Source organism: Aethalodelphis obliquidens, unplaced genomic scaffold, assembly GCF_003676395.1.
Source record: "Aethalodelphis obliquidens isolate GAN/ISIS:26980383/991018 unplaced genomic scaffold, ASM367639v1 scaffold25, whole genome shotgun sequence".
Taxonomy (NCBI): Eukaryota; Metazoa; Chordata; class Mammalia; order Artiodactyla; family Delphinidae; genus Aethalodelphis; species Aethalodelphis obliquidens.
The window spans coordinates 6,038,093-6,058,460 of NW_020837969.1; the positions used below are offsets into that span (position 1 = coordinate 6,038,093).

At 44.9% G+C, this 20,368-nt stretch overlaps 1 protein-coding gene and 1 long non-coding RNA gene across 4 annotated transcripts; both read right to left on the bottom strand.

The window, feature by feature from the left end:
- Positions 1-1,635: 1,635 nt before the first annotated feature.
- On the bottom strand, positions 1,636-6,166 carry LOC113628718 (uncharacterized). Of its 3 annotated transcripts, XR_003436198.1 has the most exons (4): positions 5,609-6,166; positions 4,693-4,938; positions 4,116-4,421; positions 1,636-1,793 (listed from the first exon to the last, which is right to left on the bottom strand). It is a non-coding gene; the product is annotated as an uncharacterized LOC113628718 (long non-coding RNA). The 3 variants fall into 3 exon arrangements; XR_003436199.1 differs by lacking the exon at positions 4,116-4,421; XR_003436197.1 differs by having other exon boundaries at positions 1,636-4,421.
- A 5,318-nt stretch (positions 6,167-11,484) lies between these two features.
- On the bottom strand, positions 11,485-18,766 carry LOC113628938 (zinc finger protein 558-like). Its single transcript, XM_027123004.1, has 6 exons — positions 18,755-18,766; positions 17,495-17,621; positions 16,720-16,774; positions 15,203-15,544; positions 14,933-15,124; positions 11,485-11,593 (listed from the first exon to the last, which is right to left on the bottom strand). Exons 1-6 carry the CDS (start codon positions 18,764-18,766, stop codon positions 11,485-11,487), a joined length of 837 nt encoding a protein of 278 aa, XP_026978805.1.
- Positions 18,767-20,368: the final 1,602 nt, after the last annotated feature.

A 20,368-nucleotide genomic window follows, 5' to 3' on the forward strand; every position in this document is an offset into this window, starting at 1 on the left:
GAACAAAGCTGGAGCATCACAACTTCCTAATTTTAAACTGTATTACAAAGCTATATTAATCAAAACAGCATGTTATTGGCATAAAACAAACACGTAGACCGATAGAATAGAATCAAGAGCCTAGAAATGAACCCGCATATATATGGTCAACTAATATTTGACAAGGGAGTCAAGACTCCTCAATGGGGACATGATAGTCTCTTTAATAAATGGTGTTGGGAAACATGCATTGGGCATATACATACACACAGAATGGAATATTGTTCAGTTATGAAAAAAAGAAGGAAATCCTATCATTTGCAGCAACGTAGACGAACTTTGAGAACATATGCTAACTGAAGTAAGTCAGACAGAGAAAGACAAATACCATATGATCTCATTTATATGTGGAATCTAAAAAAAATCCAAACTCATAGAAACCGCAGGTAGATTGGTGGTTGCAGGGAGTGAGGTTGGGGTGAATGGGTGAAGGTGGTCAAAAGGCACAAGCTTCCAGCTGTAAGATGAATAAGTTCTGGAGATCTAATATACAGCCTGGTATATATAGTTAACAGTAAGTAATTTATTGTGTAACTGAAAGTTGATAAGAGAGTAGATCTTAAAAGTTTGCACCAGGCTTCCCTGGTGGCTCAGTGGTTGAGAGTCCGCCTGCCGATGCAGGGGACATGGGTTCATGCCCCAGTCCGGGAAGATCCCACATGCCGCGGAGTGGCTGGGCCTGTGAGCCATGGCCGCTGAGCCTGTGCGTCCGGAGCCTGTGCTCCGCAACGGGAGAGGCCACAACAGTGAGAGGCCCACGTACCACAAAAAAAAAAAAAAGTTTGCACCACACACAAAAAAATTCTAACTATCTGAGGTGATGGAAGTGTTAGATAACCTTATTGTGGTAACCATTTTGTGATAAATATGTATATTAAAAAATCGGGCAAAGGACCAGAATAGACGTTTTTCCAAAGAAGTCATATAAAAGGCTAATCCGCATGTGAAAAATTGCTCAACATTACTATTCATCAGGGAAATGCAAGTCAAAACCACAGTGAGATACCATCCCACACCTGTTAGGATGGCTGTTGTCAAAAGATAAAAGAGAAGAAGTGTTGGTGAGAATGTGGAAAAAAGGGAACCCGGAGGACTGGCTTTGAAAAGGGTGTGAGAATTGTCTTTTATTGGGGTGTTGCTCTGTCCACACTCAGCTTGCTGGCGAAGTCTGGGAAATCCGATTATGCAGGTTTCCTGTGATCGGCCCTTTTGAGAGGGAGGGAGACCCCACAAGGCTGCATGGAATGAAGTCGTGCATTTTCCAAGTGGGGAAGGAGAGTAGTGTCCCCAGATGAAGGGTGGAGGGCTGCCCGGGCCAGGCAAAAACCGTAGGTAAGAAAAAATGCCCCCCACCCAACCTGGAGCTCATCCAGGCCATATAGAAAGATGGAGACCAAACCACGACCAAGTGAAAATACATCGTAGGAATTCCTAAACTAGGTTTTGTGTTTGCAAGTTTTGTTTTTTTTATTTATTGAGAACTCACTAAGAATCCCTGTGAGAACAAAGACAGAAAGAGAGGCGAGAGCAAAAGCGAGCGAGGGAGTGAGGATAAAACATCCGAACCAACGAACAGCTTAAGAAGGGCGTCAGTGCTCCCTGGGTATAGCAGGGTCGACTTCAGGCACGTGCACCGTGGGCAGACGGCATGGTCGGCCGTCCACACGTCTCCCAGCCTGGATTTCTGAGTCGATGCAGAATTCCTGGCAGGAGCCGTTCGGAACGCTCACAGACTTCCTTGAAACCGGCCCTGCCTGCACAGAGAAGAGAGTTGTGGTAGCTATTTCCTGGTGTCCCTGAATTTTTATTGAATTACATGGGAGGAGGGAGTATCTGGAAACAGTCTTGTGTGGATTTTTCATTGTTACTTGATTTCTTAAAAATCTGCTTTCACACAAAAATTTGGATTTGGGGCATTGCTGTAAAATCGGACAATATTGAGTGCATCTGAGTAACGAAAGGCTAGCCGTGGGCAGCCCTGCCCCCACACCAGGGCACACATGCCCCAGCTCTTCTGGGTCTTTCTCGATCCTTATTATCTGCTAACACCGATGACAGAGGTCAGTTTTTATGTAATATTAGTCTTCTACTGCTGGTTTTCCTAGAGTAGAAGAAACTTTTTAGAGATATCTCTCTTTCTATATGTGTGTGTGTATGTGTGTGTCTTTCAAAAGCAGAACTGAAATACAGATCTAAAGGATAATATACATCAAGGAAATTATTAGAGAGGATATGTTTCCGGGGGAAGGGAACGATATTCCTACATATGTAACATGCAAACAGTGCCCATGTCAGTATCTCTTGCATCCTGGAGCTGAGCTCACTGCCTCTCTCCCTGGCTCTGGTCTTTGAGGTTGCAATCTGCTGCAGGAATCACTGCATACATTAAGATTCTTAAAGGCTAAACAAGCATCCTTGTTAAAAGCATTGACTAGTATTTGACTTCTGTCCTAATGTATTAGTGTTCGGGGGTGGGGTCATACACAATGAGGGGCTCAGTTTCGAAAGTGGCTTGATTCTGAGCCGTCCCTGTATGTCACAAAGTGCACCTTTCCCCTGACAGCTTCTTAAGCTCTTTGCTGACATTAAGAGAGGTCTCCAAACCAACACTTCTAGATTTTCCTATTCTGGAACATAAAAGCCAATTCTTGAATAGCTTCAAGTCAGTATAGGGCATTCGTGGACATTCAACAAAAGTCCATTGAATTCAGCCGACAATCAAATGCATTAACTTGAATTTCACTCTTTACTGTTCACAAGGCAATCATTAATGGATATTTGTTAAGCATCCACTGAATGTGAGGCCCTTACTGGGAAGCAGGCATACAAAGAAAAAAAGATACGATGGCCTTCAACTTCCGAGACATCATAGGCCAGTAACCTTGGCTGCTAGATAGTCCGGGGAAGAGTCAACTAGTCCTCAAAATAGAGTACTGGCACAAGGATGAGGGAGAGGTTTCGTAAGTGAGAGCCAGAGAGAAAGCACGACTGAAAGAAAGACAAAAGAAGTATCGCAGGGGTTGAGAGCTTAAGGCACTAAGCCTTGAAGGATCTGATGGTCAGAGCAGGCTTTGGAAGGAAAATCATGGGATCACATTAGTCCTAAGTGTTAGAGGCTGTCTATTCAAGGTTTTCATCTGCGTTTTTACCTGTAACCAGAATAGTGATATTCTGCGTGTGTGAATGCAGAATATAGTGAAATATATCCACTACCCCACACTCCGCAAGGAATTTGAGAGGAATAACAGGGCTGGGATTAAGCAGACTACCGCTCCTTATATGAGGACTGTCCCCAATCACGCATCTGTCTACTTTCCTGCTCCTTTCCAACCCTTGAGACCCTGAATTCTCAGGAAAAGGTAAGACAATCCTCTTGATGTAGAGCAGCAAGTTGCTCATCCCTCCTTACATCTACATGTCCCGGAGATATACGTCTGTGCCTGTACCTGTGACCCACGTTCGCATGCAGAATGCAGGGGGTGCACTCACTGCAGTGCCATCTTGACCCCTGTGTTTAAAGTTCTACTTTAGGAGAACAGATGTTGAAAAGGAAGAGGATAGCCCGAGGTTGGCATGGAGCCTTCAGGGGCATCATCAAGGCTGGGCGGGGCAGCGGGTTGGAGGTCTCTCGGACTCAGGGCAAGCCTTTCAAGGAGACCCCCCCACCCCGACCAATCCCTCTGCCCCTATAACTTTGGCATAGCTCTTACATCAGTATCTTAGGATGCTAATTTTTGCTGAAAGTAGAGGAGTTTTGGAGACCAAGTTTTAGTAGAAAAATGCCTCATTTTTTTGTTACCTAGATCTAGAAACTGCTAGTAAATTTGCCTAAATAATTCATCTTCAGTGCTGGAACAAAGAGGGTTTCAAGCGCTTGAAACACCCTTGGCTTCATGTCATCTAACTGAGAGCTCCTGTGGAGAACTACTGAGTCAGTGGCTGCAGGACTTCTCAGGTTTCCCACGAGACCCCTGCTCAGGGCAGAGGTGATACAGATGTTGCTGTGAACACTGGACCCCTGTAAGGCCTCAGGCACCCTACTCTTACCAGAGCTTCAGTAGAGTTTGTTTTGTTACCTGGTGGGACTTGGCCCATAAAGAAGAGAATGGTAAGCCGGGGAACCGCAGTCCTTGTGGCTGCAGAGAGGAGAAAGCTTGGCTTCATTTCCAAGAGGCAGAGAAAACTTCCGTCTGCGGCTCCCTGGCACCAGCAGAATGTCTTTGGCCGGATATCAAGTGCCGTCCTGTACCTCATTAGGGTACTTGTGGACAGGAGCGTTCTATGCGCACAGAATGGCCTTTGCAAGAAGGCTGAGAATCCTTGTTTTGTTGGACGCTCAGTTCATTAGGGAGATGTGGGTGCACACTTTTGACCAGAAAACCCTGTTAAATGGGAACATAAGCTACAAACACTTTGGCTCCAGGTAAGGTGTGCGAGCGAAGAGCTATCTATATTCAGTTACAAGGAGTCAGGCTGTGTACAGACACCTGCTGGTTTAGTTAGTGACTAGACATTGTGTTAGTGAGCACTTCCCAGGCTTTGCTAGCCCTCCCCGTGATTAATCGCCCCACTCACTCCTGGTCCGAAAGCCCACAGTGCTCTGCTCAGGATATACTGACCACACGTATGTTAGTTTGCTTAACAGATGCTTACCTCCCAATAAGGCGTGAGCTCCCTGTTGTTAAGACCAGACATCGCCCCTCAGGGCTGAGGAGGAAGTTGAATCCGGTGGTCATTTACTCTCAATAGCGCATCAAGTGCATACAACACTGGCAGGGCAGTCAGATGCCTCTGAACATGAAGGCAGGGGGTCTCTAGGCCTGCTTCTCCCCGGAGGTCCAGACATCGGCAGGAGGGCCGTTCCCCTTGAATCTCAGTAGCGCCCGTTCAGACCTAGATCTGTTGGGTCGCAATCAGGAGACTCTCAATCATTACGCATAAAAACAACTGGGAAAATTGCTTCAAAATGCGGACACGTCGACCCACTCCAGGCAATGTTAGTTTGGGAGGGTGCCTACAAGGCTAGGTACGCCTTCTAATGCCTAGAAGTCTGCATTTTTAACGAATTTCCCAGGAACCAATTCTGAAATGGATTCTGGAATACTCAGTGGAAAATATCAACTTAGATCACCTCTCAGCTTCTTTCTAGCTCTTATATTAGAGTATCCTAAGTGTTCTTGTCTTAGAATAAAACTCAGGCTTGGCTTTTATGACTGACAACAACATTTTGTGTGTGCGCGCACGCGCACACCTGCCTGTGTGCAGCACAGAAAGGCGAAGCGCACACCTTAATCTGTGCAAAATTAGATTCCAATTTTATAAAAACAACTCCGGAACTGGCCAGGACGAGTAACTAAATTGACAGAGCAATGTATCTGGAAGAAGGCTGTTGCGGTAATAGACCCTAGATGAGGCTCCACACTAAAACAGTGTGAGTGACAGAGAGAGGATGGAGAATGTTTGAGAGACGAAGTGTAGGGCCACGATGACGTTTATAATGAAAGTGGGCACATGTGAGTCATCCAGTAAGTTTAACCTGAGTGCCTAAGTAAATGGTAACAGCGCTTACCTGGAAATGGTGCTGGACTGAGAGGCGCGGCGGGTGGTGACCCTCAGCCTGAGCAAGCCAGCTGCTCCGGGAGTTCTAGAACCACTTGTTGGCCTATGCCGCCCCCTGCTGGTCCAGAAACAGCTGTCACTGACACCGTCCTGTACCCCGCCTCTGAGATACACGGCAGCCAGCTGTCTGGACCCCAGGGTTCTGGAGGAAGAGCTGGCAGAGGGCATGCAGGTGTGAGGGCTGAGGTGAGGCTGGGGCTTCCGGTGGGTGTAGCTGGGGCTTGCGCTCCGACTGTGGGTCTGCGGTCCTGCGTTCCTCGCCTGCAGTTGCCGGGGTAGAACTTCTGAAATCAGTGGGTGTGGAGGGGTGGGCAGGCTCAGGACCGAAGTCCCTCTATTTCTGTCCTTTAGGACATCCCTGTGAGATTTGTCCTCTGGGGTTTGTGCCAGAGTTCCCAGGGTCACCTGTGTCCTCCTCGTCCTTGTTTTTGTATTCTCTTTTCCTGCTACATTCTGCCTTACTTTCTTTTCTCTTTGTGCAGACCTTGGACTCTGAAGCCAAAATATCCCATGAGGCCAGAAATTAGTACCTGGTCAGTCATACAGGAGAGTCTGTACTCTAATCTCCCATTACCTTAAGGTTTATTTTGATTCTCATTAATAGTGGTGGTATTATTATTATCTTTATGATGGCCCTCAATTTTTATTGTCATTGTTAGCCATTATTTATTAGTATTTTATTAGTATTTATTATTCATCATTATTTTATTAGTATTTATTAGTAACATTATTCATCTTTTTTTCTTATTATGGATGATTTTGTGGTCGATTTATAGAACATGAGGGCTTCTTGCAGCACTTAGACAAATCCGTGGGTGGTGGACAGGCATGTCGGCACCTCTGTGCCGTCCAGTTTAGTAACAGAATTTCTGGGGCCAATGAGGGGACTGAGAATGTTTCCAGAGGCGCAGGTGATCCTAGAATGCCCTAACTGCACCTCAATTTTTGGCAGTGTTGGCTTTCTGGTTCTGAGCTGAGATAGAAAATACCTGCAGGGACAGGTGGTGACACTTTCTAGAAAGGCAAGAGCAGTATTGCCCCCTAGTGGACTTAGAAAAAATGTATAGAGGATTAGTTCAAGATGGCGGAGTAGAAGGATATGCGCTCACTCCCTCGTGCAAGAGCACCAGAATCACAACTACCTGCTGAACAGTCATCAACAGGAAGACACTGGAACTCACCAAAAATGATACCCCACATCCAAAGACAAAGGAGAAGCCACAATGAGACAGTAGGAGGGGCACACTCACAGTAAAATCAAATCCCATAACTGCTGGGTGGGTGACTCACAAACTGGAGAACACTTATACCACAGAAGTCCACCCACTGGAGTGAAGTTCACTGAAGTGAGCCCCACGTCAGGTTTCCCAACTTGGGGGTCTGGCAACGGGAGGAGGAATTCCCAGAGAATCAGACTTTGAAGGCTAGTGGGATTTGATTGCAGGACTTCGACAGGACTGGGGAAAACAGAGACTCCACTCTTGGAGGGCACACACAAAGTAGTGTGCACATCGGGACCCAGGGAAAGGAGCAGTGACCCCATAGGAAACTGAACCAGACCTACCTGCTAGTGTTGGAGGGTCTCCTGCAGAGGCAGGGGGCCGCTGTGGCTCACCAAGGGACAAGGACACTGGCAGCAGAAGTTCTGGGAAGTACTCCTTGGTGTGAGCCCTCCCGGAGTCCACCATTAGCTGCACCAAAGAGCCTGTAGTCTCCAGAGCTGGGTGGCCTCAGGCCAAACAACCAACAGGGAGGGAACTCAGCCCCACCCATCAACAGACAAGCAGATTCAAGTTCTACTGAGCTCCGCCCACCAGAGCAACACCCAGCTCTACCCACCACTAGTCCCTCCCATCAGGAAGCTTGCACAAGCCTCTTAGATAGCCTCATCCACCAGAGGGCAGACAGCAGAAGCAAGAAGAACTACCATCCAGCAGCCTGTGGAACAAAAACCACATTCATAGAAAGACAGACAAAATGAAAAGGCAGAGGACTATGTACCAGATGAAGGAACAAGATAAAACCCCAGAAAAACAACTAAATGAAGTGGAGATAGGCAACATTCCAGAAAAAGAATTCAGAATAATGATGGTGAAGATGATCCTGGACCTTGGAAAAAGAATGGAGGCAAAGATTGAGAAGATGCAAGAAATGATTAACAAAGACCTAGAAGAATTAAAGAACAAACAAACAGAGATGAACAATACAATAACTGGAATGAAAAATATACAAGAAGGAATCAATAGCAGAATAACTGAGGCAGAAGAACAGATAAGTGACTTGGAAGACAGAATGGTGGAATTCACTGCCACAGAACAGAATAAAGAAAAAAGAATGAAAAGAAATGAAGACAGCCTAAGAGACTTCTGGGACAACATTAAACACACCAACATTCGCATTATAGGGGTCCCAGAAGGAGAAGAAAGAGAGAAAGGATCCGAGAAAATATTTGACAAAATTATAGTCGAAAAATTCCCTAACATGGGAAGGGAAATAGCCACCCAAGTCCAGGAAGCACAGAGAGTCTCAGGCAGGATAAACCCAAGGAGAAACACACTGAGACACATAGTAATCAAACTGACAGAAATTAAAGACAAAGAAAAATTATTAAAAGCAACAAGGGAAAAACGACAGATAACATACAAGGGAACTCCCATAAGGTTAACAGCTGATTTCTCAGCAGAAACTCTACAGTCCAGAAGGGAGTGGCATGATATACTTAAAGTGATGAAAGGGAAGAACCTACAACCAAGATTTCTCTACCCCGCAAGGATCTCATTCAGAATTGACGGAGAAATCAAAAGCTTTACAGACAAGCAAAAGCTAAGAGAATTCACCATCACCAAACCAGCTCTACAACTGATGCTAAAGGACCTTCTCTAAGTGGGAAACACAAGAGGAGAAAAGGGCCCACAAAAACAAACCCAAAACAATTAAGAAAATGGTCATAGGAACATACGTACCAATAGTTACCTTAAACATGAATGGATTAAATGCTCCAGCCAGAAGTCACAGGCTCACTGAACAGATACAAAAACAAGACCCATGTATATGCTGTGTACAAGAGACCCACTTCAGATCTAGGGACACATACAGACTGAAAGTGAGGGGATGGAAAAAGATATTCCATGCAAATGGGAATCAGAAGAAAGCTGGAGGTTCAACACTCATATCAGATAAAATAGACTTTAAAATAAGGACTATTGCAAGAGACAAGGAAGGACACTACATAATGATCAAGGGATCAATCCAAGGAGACTGCTAACAGCTATAAAAGAGGAAATCGACAGTAACACAATAGTAGTGGGGGACTTTAACACCTCACTTATACCAACGGACAGATCATCCAGACAGAAAACTAATAAGGAAACACAAGCTTTAAATGACGCAATAGACCAGATAGATTTAATTGATATTTATAGGACATTCCATCAGAAAACAGCAGATTACACTTTCTTCTCCATACTATGCCATCTGTATCTCCTCATCCCCTTAAGGCAATGTGTGTTCTACTGTCCATCTCTTTGGAGTTATGATTTTTCATCATGGTAAAATGTACATAAACTTACCATTTTAATCATTTATGGTCATACAGTTCAGAGACATCAAGTACATTTACATTGTTGTGCAGCCATCACCACCATTCGTCTCCAGAACGTTTTTCAGCTTCTCCAGGCAAAGAAGACAAGAATGCACATCCACAGTCAGCGTTCAGACATCAGACCTGAAGCCCCCAGCACTGCCCAAACCTCGCCTGCTGTCGGTCCTTCTCATTCTGGACACCTTGAAGTCCAGGCCCCTCCATTTGCACCTACACTGTCCAAGGTCATCATCTGTATGCTTCCTGACCAGCAAGGGCAAAAGGGACTGGCAGCACCAGTTTCCCAGTTGCCAGGTGGACTGAAAACTTTCTGCAGTTGCTTGGGCGAGCGAACCACATTCTCCATGCCTTCAGTGTTGGCATCGGCCTTTCCTGGGCACCCGTGGGAACTGAGAACATTCTAGAGGCTCGGGGGGGATAAGATGACCTCTGTGCACCTCCGTTTCCAGCTATGGTGGTTCCTGGGTTCCTGATCTGAGAAGAAAATTCTGAAGATGCTGGGGGCAGGGATGCCACCTCCAGCCTCTCAAGGAGGGCAAGAGTGGTTCCTGGGCCCCCAGAGTAACCTTGACAATGCGGCTATGGTGGGCAAGCATACCCTCTCTGACTTCCTGGGAGACAGAGCTGTTTCTGGGCCCTCAAGAGGACTTGTCAGTTGTCCTATAGGCTCAGGTGGCCCATGGACATGCTCTTTGAAGCTCCCCTTCCAGTCTGGGCTGCTCACCGTTCCCTGAGGGGAACGTGCAGGATTTCATGAGCCTCGTCCAGCCAACAGGTGCCGGCAGTAAAGCTGTTGACAAAGGGCTGCTGTGTGTGTCTGTGGGGAGAACCTTCAGGAATCATCTTCAGCAAATCCAAAACACTTTTGAATAGAGCAGTATGCAAAAGACCTCTATAATAAGTAGTGTAATAATAAAAATGATAATGATGATAGTGATGATGATGTTAATGATATTAATGCTACGATGGCTGTTAACAATAATAATAATCAACTTAAGGAAATGGAGATTAGGAAACAGGTTCCCCCAAGTGATTGACAAGGATTTACATTGTCACAGTTTAAGTGACCAACATAGGTAGACTAATGTATTTCTAATTACCCTCGTGATCATTATATTGATGAGTTAAAATAGAGGAGGAGCAAAAGTGTAGAAACAAAACCACAGGACGATAATCTTTTTGTTCAGTATTTTTTGGCCCTCCGTAAATACTGGCATTTGAGAAGGGAGTTCTGTCTACATAAAGTGTGAGCATTGTACAGAAAATTTTCTTCCACATAATGGAAAACTTAATGTAAATGACACTGTTAATTCACTGTTAATTCAGGTAAATGACACTGTTAATTCACTGTTAATTCACTCCATTGCAAGGTGGATACATTCATGAACGACTTCCTTCTGAATTCTAAACCATCAAGGGAATCTGTTGGGAAAGATTGCCAAGGATATTCAGGGAATTAAGAAAGTGATCAAAAGTTTGCTTTTCATTTAAGAAGTGTCCCAAATGGCAGAAATCTCTTTGTTAAGTACAAACCATAATACATTAAGAATATTAGTACTTTGAAAATGTGCATGCCTAAAGGTACTTATAAACACACACACACACACACACCCCACTTGTTCCCGCGGTCTTCCTTTTATTTCTTTTGGAGGGGCTAAGCAAAATGTATCCTCATTACCCGAACGCTGTTTTCCTCTCTCAGCATATTTATGCATGATGCTGACAAGTAAACATATTTTAGGTCGTCTACAAATAGACCCTTCTGACCCTTATCTGGACAGCACCCTGGATATCATGGCAGCTCAGAGTGTGAACCACGCTTTGAGAGAGTTGGAGAAGCCCAAAAAGCTGGATGGGGAAGATGCACATCATTGTAGTGTTTGTCTCAAGAAGGTGCTCGCCACCAAGAGGTTGACTTTGCACAGCACCCCAAGGTCCTGATCCTTGTGCTGAAGCAGTTCTTTGGATTTCACAGGTGACAAAATGGATAAGAAAGTTCTGTATCCCGGGTGCTTCGACTTGCAACCATACATGTCGGAGCAGAAGGCAGGACCACTGCATTATGTGTTCTATGCGGTGCTGGTGCCCTCTGGGGGCAGTTGTCACCGACAACCCTACTTCTGTTACGTCAAAGCTGGGGACGGCCAGTGGTATAAAATGGACGATACCAAGGTCAACGCCTGTGACGTGGCTTCTGCCCTGAGCCAAAGTGCCTATGTCCTCTTTTACGTCCAGAAGACCTCATTGGAAGGAGACCGTGGGGGACCGTCACCGGGAGGGGCACCGACATCCCTGGGGCTGACCCCGCAGGCATGGATGCAGCCCACGGGGAACCTGGAAGAGACGCCAGCGTCAGAGTTCCTGGGAACACCTGGAGGAAACAGATGTTCAAGAAATCACCTTAGAGCAGTGGAGATGCTGCCGAGAACACAACCGACCTCAGCCTGAACCCAACCTCAGGAAGATCGAGTCTCCCCTGCCTGCCCATGCTGTCGTGATTCACCCGTTGAAATATGGAGATGGGATGAAAATGAAACTTCCTGAACAGGAAAACTGCCGGCTCAACAATCCAACCAGAGGCACCCCGCCTCAGGGACAAGTAAACATCGGCCACATCCCTTGTCTCAGAGGGAAGGACTTCCAAGAAGAAGAATGAGAAGAAGCTGAGGTCTCTGGATGCACTGCAGTAAGCTCTGCTGCACATCTGCAAACACACACGCCCAACACCCACAGTCACACACACACAAACCCAGTCGTGTATAGGAAATCGTGTTGCAGGTGTGAATAATCTAGTCTCGTGAAACGACTGCATGTCTGCAGTGTTCACAGGACGCGACATTCAGTGGCAACTTGTGCCTCCTTCTCAGGAGTGTGGTGTACGCCGCGAAGCTACTGGAGCAGGTGGGGTTGATTTCTGGGTCTGAGGACTTTCCACTTGTTCTGCGTTTGAAGACTCATTTGTTGACGGGGTGCAGGATGTCTGAAGTTTTGCACTATGGAATTCTTATGAATCGTTGAATGACTTTCCAGTATTGCACTTGGAGTGCATTAGTCAGAGATGGAGAATGGTATTTATCAGCGCCAATTTTTCTAGGGGATTCGGTGTTGCACATACTTGGCAGTTGTCAAAAGAAGTCCAGTGGTGTGGACATACTTACTTACTCTGAATATTTGGGGTCGAGTATGGATAATGAGCTGTGTGGCATCACCTGGGTAGATGGAAGGTACGCCACCATCTCAAAAGTGACAACACGTGTTTCTATTGAGCCCCAGATCAATGCTGTCTCACTAAACCCATCCTGTGTCCTGAAACCCTGTCCCCTGTATTTGCAGGTCCAAGAAAACCGAGCCCATCCCTAACAATTCCAATCCCAGATGGCTACAATGACAGACTCCTCTTCTTTAATCCTGTGATGTTCAGAGGATTCCATAAAATAGAGCATGTGTCAGGGCCTATTCAGACGCTTTGAAATGCCAGAAGTAAGGATCAGTGGTGTTTTGTTTTGTGAGAATCTGTAAGGAAGTGCTGGGACAGGACTGAGGTCATGAGATAAGGGAATATAAGGAATAAGGTCAGACCCGGATCACAAAGAGAAAGGTCATTCCAGAAGTTCCCGTAGGTGTGGGCACAGCCCCGAGTGTGCCAGCTCTGCTTTCCCGATATTTTAACAACCTTGTGCCTTCAACCAGCAGCTGCCCTTGACGTACAGGCTTCTACGGAGTGAAGATGCTCTCCCCAAACAGTTGTTCTGTGTGGAACATGGTTTGCTCTTCCCGGGAAGCCCTCTCTACACAGCTCGGTGAAATAAGATAGAGAGTATGATCGTGGAAGGAACTCTTCATCCACTTAGATCAATTCAGAGGTTTGGGGACAAAATAACAAAGAGATTTCTGAGGTCTGGGAGGGCACACATGCCTGTCTCTCTAGTCCCAGGTGGTTTCCATCTGCAGACATAGGTTGAGGGGCCTCAAAAAGTGTAGGACTAGATAGATGTCTTTGAGACTTCCCCATGACCTTGCCTGACCAGGGTCGTGACATTCTGGGAAACATGACCAGTGGAGCTGAAGATCAGAGCTGTGTCACCACCAGGGCCTGAAAGGGTAGATGGGGTTGAGGGACGTTGGAAGAAGTGGAGCTGAGTTGTGTGGAAAGAGCTGTGGAGAAAGGGGACACTCAGAGAGTGGGGCTGAGTCTCTGCCCACTTTCTGAGGGTGCAGACCTGAATCCCTGTGTTTACAGGGGCATAAAGAAAACCAGACACCAACACTTAGCTCCTTTAGCCACAGACTTTATTGTTTGAATATTTGCAACTATTATTCTATACACAAATTTTAATTTCTTCCAAACTCTACATTCTATATTGCTAGATCACTTTACTCTCCTTTTTATGCCACATTTTCATGAAGAGGTATTTCCACAAATCACAATTTGCCTGACCGTATGTTAAAGGATTCTTTTAGAGGCTCCTTCTTCCACATACTCAAGTCATTTTTTTCTGATATAAAATCTAGCTATAGCTCCATTTTCATTTTTAGGATTGCTGCATCCTCAATGCGAGAATTTAATGTTGACTAAGAAATAAGTGACCACTGAAAATTTCCCTTCCTTCAGAACACTGAAGGTGTGATGTACAGTCTGAGCACACATGTACCAGAGAGGTTTCTCTATGAATAAAGAATTTCTCATGACCTTACATTGAATAACTTCTCCAGTATGAATTATTTATAAGTATGCTCTGGTGTTGCTCAGCAAACTTTCGTATTTCTCAAGTCTTCATCTTTGTTCTTGACTTAGTGTTTATTCTTTCACCGAGTTTCTTGTGCACATCAAGCCTGGTGCTTGGCTGATGTTTATTTACAGTTATTATAGTCTTAGTGGTTCTCCACTGGGAGTTGGCTCATGTTGACCATAATTATCAAAGGATAACTAGGGGTTGGTTATCCTCTGCTCAAGCCCTCTGGGACAGGGGTCCCCAACCCCCAGACCATGGACCAGTACTGGTCTGTGGCCTGTTAGGAACTAGGCCGCACAGCAGGAGGTGAGCGGCGGGCAAGCAAGCAAAGGTTCATCTGCTGCCCCCCATAGCTTGCATCACCACCTGAACCATCCCCGTGGCCCCCCATCCGTGGAAAAATTGTCTTCCACGAAAGTGGTTCCTGGTGCCAGAAAGGCTGGGGACCACTGCTCTAGGGTCTTTAGAGTTGGGAGCTGTTGCTAAAAACACCCATACTGTATTTACAGAGTGAGTTCTGCTAAGTTACCTGAGGTCAGGCCAATGACTAAAGGCTTTGCCACAGAGACAGGGCACATATGGATCCACATCCACAGGTGATGCCTGTCTGGACTGAGGAGTGTGATGCCTGAACAAGTGTCCATATTGATTACAGACAGAGTTTCTTTAGTGGGTGTGAACCTTGGTGTGGTTAAATGCTAAAGCTATGCTGGTGTTCCATCCACATTCCTCACATGTATGACGCCATGTCATCTCAGGTCAGAACGTCTACTGAGGGCCCTCCTGACTTTCTCTCCAGTGCTGAATTCCCTCATGTCGTCTAAGGGAAGAGTCGTGACTGAAGCATTTCCCACACCACTGACATTCATGGGGCTGCTCTCCAGTGTGGGTTCTCTCATGTCTTCTCAGGTTTGTACATTGACTGAAAGCATTCCCACACTGCTGACATTTATAGGGTTTCTCTCCTGTGTGGGTCCTTTTGTGCCGAGTCAATTCAGAACTGTGACTGAAGGCCTTCCCACACAGAAGACATATGTGTGGTTTCTCTCCAGTGTGGATTCTCTTGTGCTGACTAAGTCCAGAGCTCTGACTAAAGGCTTTCCCACACTGATGACATTCATAGTGCTTCTCTCTGGAATGGATTTTCTTATGTTTTCTAAGGTAAGAGATTTGATTAAAAGTTTTCTCACATAGATGGCATTTATATGGCTTCTCTCCTGTGTGAATTTTCTCATGTTCTTTCAGGTAGGAACTTTGACTGAAGACTTTCCCACACACATGACATTTATATGGTTTCTCTCCAGTGTGGATCCGCTTGTGATTTCTAAGGTTAGAACTTTGAAAAAAGCCACTTCCACAGAGATGACATTTATATGGTTTCTCTCCAGTATGAATCATCTTGTGTCGTCTGAGGCTAGAGGAATTACTAAAGGCTTTCCCACAGAAAGGACATTCACATGATTTACCTCTAGTGTGAATGTGACCCTGTCCGTCAAGGAATGACCCTTGACTAAGTGAATTTCCACACTGTTTGATGACATTACGTTTCCTCCTTAAGTGAATTGATAAATGTTTAGGTGAAGATCTAGGAGTAAATTCATCACTCAAATCAGTCCATCCAACAGGATCCCGTTGCGTGTAAGAAACCTGTTATGGGAAGGAGATATGAGGCTGTTACTGGTTCACCCACATCCATGCAGACACTCATGCCTCTACATTTACACCCTAGAGCATCAGTTGTTAATAGTCTCCTGTTAAAATGTTTCCAGTGTCAGTTGCATACACATGTTGTGTTACTCCCCTGCAGGCACAAACATTCTCTTTTATTGTTTCCCAACCCAGATATCAGATTAATTTTGAAGATTTCAGTGTGTTTTAGAGACTATGAGATGAGCAATGTTAGTGCAACTGACTTTTTTTCTTCGGTTTCATGCTGCGGTTTTGAGCTCATATTAATTTCTTAACTGATTTTAACCTATCCAAAACTTTTCCCAGAAAGAGCTCAATCTCAGCTTAATTACATACCAGCAATTGTGCTCAATTACCAACTTACCTCACTGCCAGGTCCTTCATTTGGATGACTGGTGTTCCACCCATGAAACTTACCATTGGCATGGTGGCAGATATGTGCTTCCTGTAGACACTTTGCATGAATATCATTTCTTGTAGTCTAAGCGGACTTTCACCATCTAAAGAAATGGAAAAAATATAGATTTTAGAATGGCATTAGGGAAATAGAAGTGTAAACAAACACCAAGGTCCATGTGAGTATCTTTCAAAAGTTGGCACTTAGTTGGAGAAACAATGTATAATAAAGAAGTACTCAAGGTAGTAGAAATATTTTAAAAGTCATTGTCTATTAGAAAAAAACAGGATTAAAATATAAAAATGTAATGTGGTGGAAAGACATTGGGTCAGCAAATGATGGAAAACACATTAAATGGGGCGATCAGGACAAGAATCACTATGTGAAAGTTTAACTGCAGTGAGTCCACAAGCACCCTTTTCCCTAAAGAATAGAAAATGAAGAATTTTGAAGAATTTCAAAACATGAAGAATTTCAGCCCAATGTCCTCACTTCCAGTTTAGAACATATCGCTCACATCATAAAACTTTCATTTGGTGTTTCCAAGGACTTAACACACTGAAACTCTTTTTCAGTGAAGCACAGGCCCCTGATTCTTACCTGGACTCTGGCCTTGGAGGCATCCTGTTGCTTCACTCCACAGCTCTTTTCCTTGTTCGAGCTGGGAAATCACATCTGATTTGCTGATCTGATACCCTGTTTGATATGAAAAAGAAAAAAAGTGTTGGATTTTGAGTCTGGGCTAATTACCCTTTGCTGTGCTCAAGTCCAGGGTAAGGGAAAGAGGAAAATACAGAGATAATTGAAGGTCAGTGCAGGCAACAACATCTTCAACAGACAGAACAGTGAAGGTCCTTCAGCAGACCAGGAGGAAATCCAGAGCAGCAGCAAACACAGTGAGACCCCCTAGCGGCTGATGCCTGTGCACAAGTTCAAAGAGAGATTACAGAATCCTCAGTGTTTTCCAAATGGGAAAGATTGAAAGACTCTACAGTGGGCTGAATATTACTTTCAAACAGGAGCCAGTAAGGATACGCCTTACAGGAATCATCAAAATTATGTCATATACACGACTCTGGTCTCAAGCCTTCATGGAGTGACTAGAACAGAAGAATCATTTTAAAAATATTTGATCCATTTACTTATGCATTAAAATATCCATTGAATCCCCAGTTCTGTTCTGAGTGTAAACACTGAGTAGCCACAGAGATATGAAATGTGGCCAAGATTACTTTCCAGTGCAGTAATGAAAAGTGCCGTGAAAAGAAACGTCTTCGTTTTAAGTAGTTATGAGGACTATCAAAGAAGCAGGAAGGACTTGGAGTGGGACACGGGGAAGCTGATCTAAATGCCTGTTCGGTGAGTGAATGAATGCAGTGAACACACGTGCACGTACATCCGTGTTGACAGACTCACCTACGGAGACCAGGTGGGTGATATTTTCCAGCATCACGTTTCTGAACAGGGTTTTCTGGGATGTGTCCAGCAGGGCCCACTCTTCCTGGGTGAAGTTGATCGCTACATCTTCAAACGTCACTGATTCCTAAAACATCGGGGATGTTCTGGTTTAGACAGAGCAGTCCCTACCACTGTCCAGGGTGGGAGGGTTGAGATGAGGAGGTGATGGGATCTGGGTGGATAAAGGATCACGCTCTGTGTGGGGTTCCCCTTGGTTCTCTGCCAGCGCTGAGCTTGTGTCTGCCTTTCAGGTACATTCACAGAAACCTACACACTCTGACATCATGAAGCTTTATTTCACAGAAATATCACTTGAAGTGTGTTATAATACAACAGTGAAGTTTTTCAATAACCTGGAAATTAGGACTTCCAGACAGTTGATAATAAAAGATTCACTTGCATATTCATAACTCAATCTCTCTTCCCTATTAATTTCAAGGAACTCTACAGATTCATGACAAGACAAACAATAACCATGATGGGCTACCTTGAAAACATGACTATTGGTTTAAATTATGTCACTAGAGGAACCTCTGACTCTCCAGATAGAAACTGCTTTCATTACTTCTTATGAGTGTTGAATCATCCAATATATTATTGTATGAGGGGTTTGCTGTCTAGCAAACCTGGGTTAAATACAAAACATTATTCTGCTAATCATGCCAATGTCACAGAACCATGAAGGGATCCTTCATGTTCCTCAGAACTGAGCATGGTTCATACAGAACTTGGTACCAGTAGGTGCTCTCTTTCTCAACACTACAGGTCGCAGGTGTTCATAACAAACTGTGAGGTCAGATGGTTCAGAAGCATAAGCCAGGGACTCAGGTGGCTGGAGTGAAGGACAGACCTAGCCTGACCATCGCTGCGCAGCATAAGGATTCCCATTCTTGACCTTCTCAGGGACCTTGACCTTAGTTATCACTGTTTCTCTTGTAATCTAGTCTCATCTCCATGCTGAGGGATGAAAGAAGCCTAGTGATTGGTTTTTCTCCAATTTTTCAAAAATCTATTAGAGAACCTAATTTTATTCTACCTACTGTACTGTTTCTCCTTTCTGTGCAGCACAGTTAAGAAAATACTCCTCCCTACACATTCCTCCCAGTTATCGAATATGAATAAAAGCTTAATTACTAAGAGGTGGAAGGTGTGAATGAGGGAACGATTGCTAATGGCACTTGGGGTGTAGCTTCAGGAGAAGGAGGCGTCGCTACTCACCAGAGGCTCCATTGTCAACAACTCAGTCGCCAGGAGTCTTTCTCGGGATTTCACTCACAGCCAATCCAAGCACTGAGCACGCAAATCTGAGGATGGAGAAGAAGCCATGAGACTCCAGTCCTATGCACAACTTCCAGACCCACCTGAAATGGAGCCCCGCACCTCCACCTGGCTGTGACCCCAGCCCAGCAAACGGAAACCAGTGGTGCATCCTAAGAACACGGTGCAGTCTCTTCTCTCCCAGATCCCATGTAAGAAGCTAGAGCTGTGGTTGCTAAGACAGAAAGTCAAAGTTCAGAGAGCTTGCAAATAAGAATGTGCTAAGCATTGACTTTGTGTGTTCAGCAGCCTAGGGCATCCAGAAGCATTCAGTGTCCTCCTTGATTCAAACCCTCGGGAACCCTGACTCATGCTGGAGTAGAGTTTGGTTTCCTCCTGTAGGAAACACTGGAAATCCGCAGATCCTTCTCTTCCCTTATGCACCCACAGTGGTCCTCCAACACCCCTGGCAGCCCGCTGGAACCTCACTGCCTTCCAGCTCTCCCTCAACCCTGACTTTTAGTTCTGTCCCCCATCTACGTGGATATTAATCAGCCGAGGACCTATTTCAGGATGCAGTTAAACCAAGGGCTTATTCCACTTGGAGGAACCGTGGCACCCACCCTTCCGGTCTCGTCCTTAACATCCGCTGCTCCAGAAGGAAGCAGGTGTACACGAGTCAGTGTTCCGGTCGTGGACTGTCTCAACCCTCTGTGTCAAGGTTGCTCAGAAATATAAAATGACTGAGGTTTTGGAGGAAATTGGTTTATTTACCAATTTACAAGTGACACACAAAGGTTCCAAAAACTTGAGTATATGACAGAGTTACACATCTAGAAGAAGGATCAGCTGTCATTTAATTTTGCTCAGCCTGTGTCCTGTGCTCAAATTCCTTTAGGGTAACAAAGATCATCTAGATTTTACCTGTAATACGACCTCTAATATTAGTCATCAGAAGAAGCTCCCTGTTATTTCTCTCTTCATGTTTATCACCCAGATATAGGGGAAACCTCTCCATATAGCCACACTCAATCCCCTCATTACATCCTATCTTGAAACAGAAATCTCTTCTAAAGATATTTGCTCTCAAGTTCCTTCTCTCCTGTCCTCCCTCCACAATCAAAGTGAAAGTGCATTTTTCTATCGAAAAAAAGAGAAGCCCTGGATTAATGCCAGCATCTGCTAACTGTGGATAAACACATTCAAGAAAAAGCGTTTAGTGACTGTATTATCCACAGCACCTAGGAAAATCCAAGGTGGGAGGGACTATCTAGGAAAACCAATCAAGACTTGGCCATGGGTTATACCTTTGGTTTTGACTTCAAGACAAATTTCAGAGGGAAATGAAACTTTCTCTTTCACTCTTAGAATATTTCTTCTATTGATAATAGGAATACGTAAATCCCTATGATATCCAGGGAAACCCCAGGCATATGCAAAAGAGCCGCCTTGCATCTAGAAGGTGGAACCTAGGCGACCCTGGCCATGTCCAGATTACAAGTTATAGGAATCAAAGGAGGTTAACATCTATTAATTTAGGGGAAGAATTAAATATCTCAAGAGATTTATTTTACC

Coding starts and splice junctions, on each gene's coding strand:
- LOC113628938 (XM_027123004.1), bottom strand. Junction 16,775..17,494: donor CACCCACCTGGTCTCCGTAG/GTGAGTCTGTCA, acceptor CATATCAAACAG/GGTATCAGATCAGCAAATCA. Junction 15,125..15,202: donor AAAATTCACACAGGAGAGAA/GCCATATAAATG, acceptor AATCCATTCCAG/AGAGAAGCACTATGAATGTC.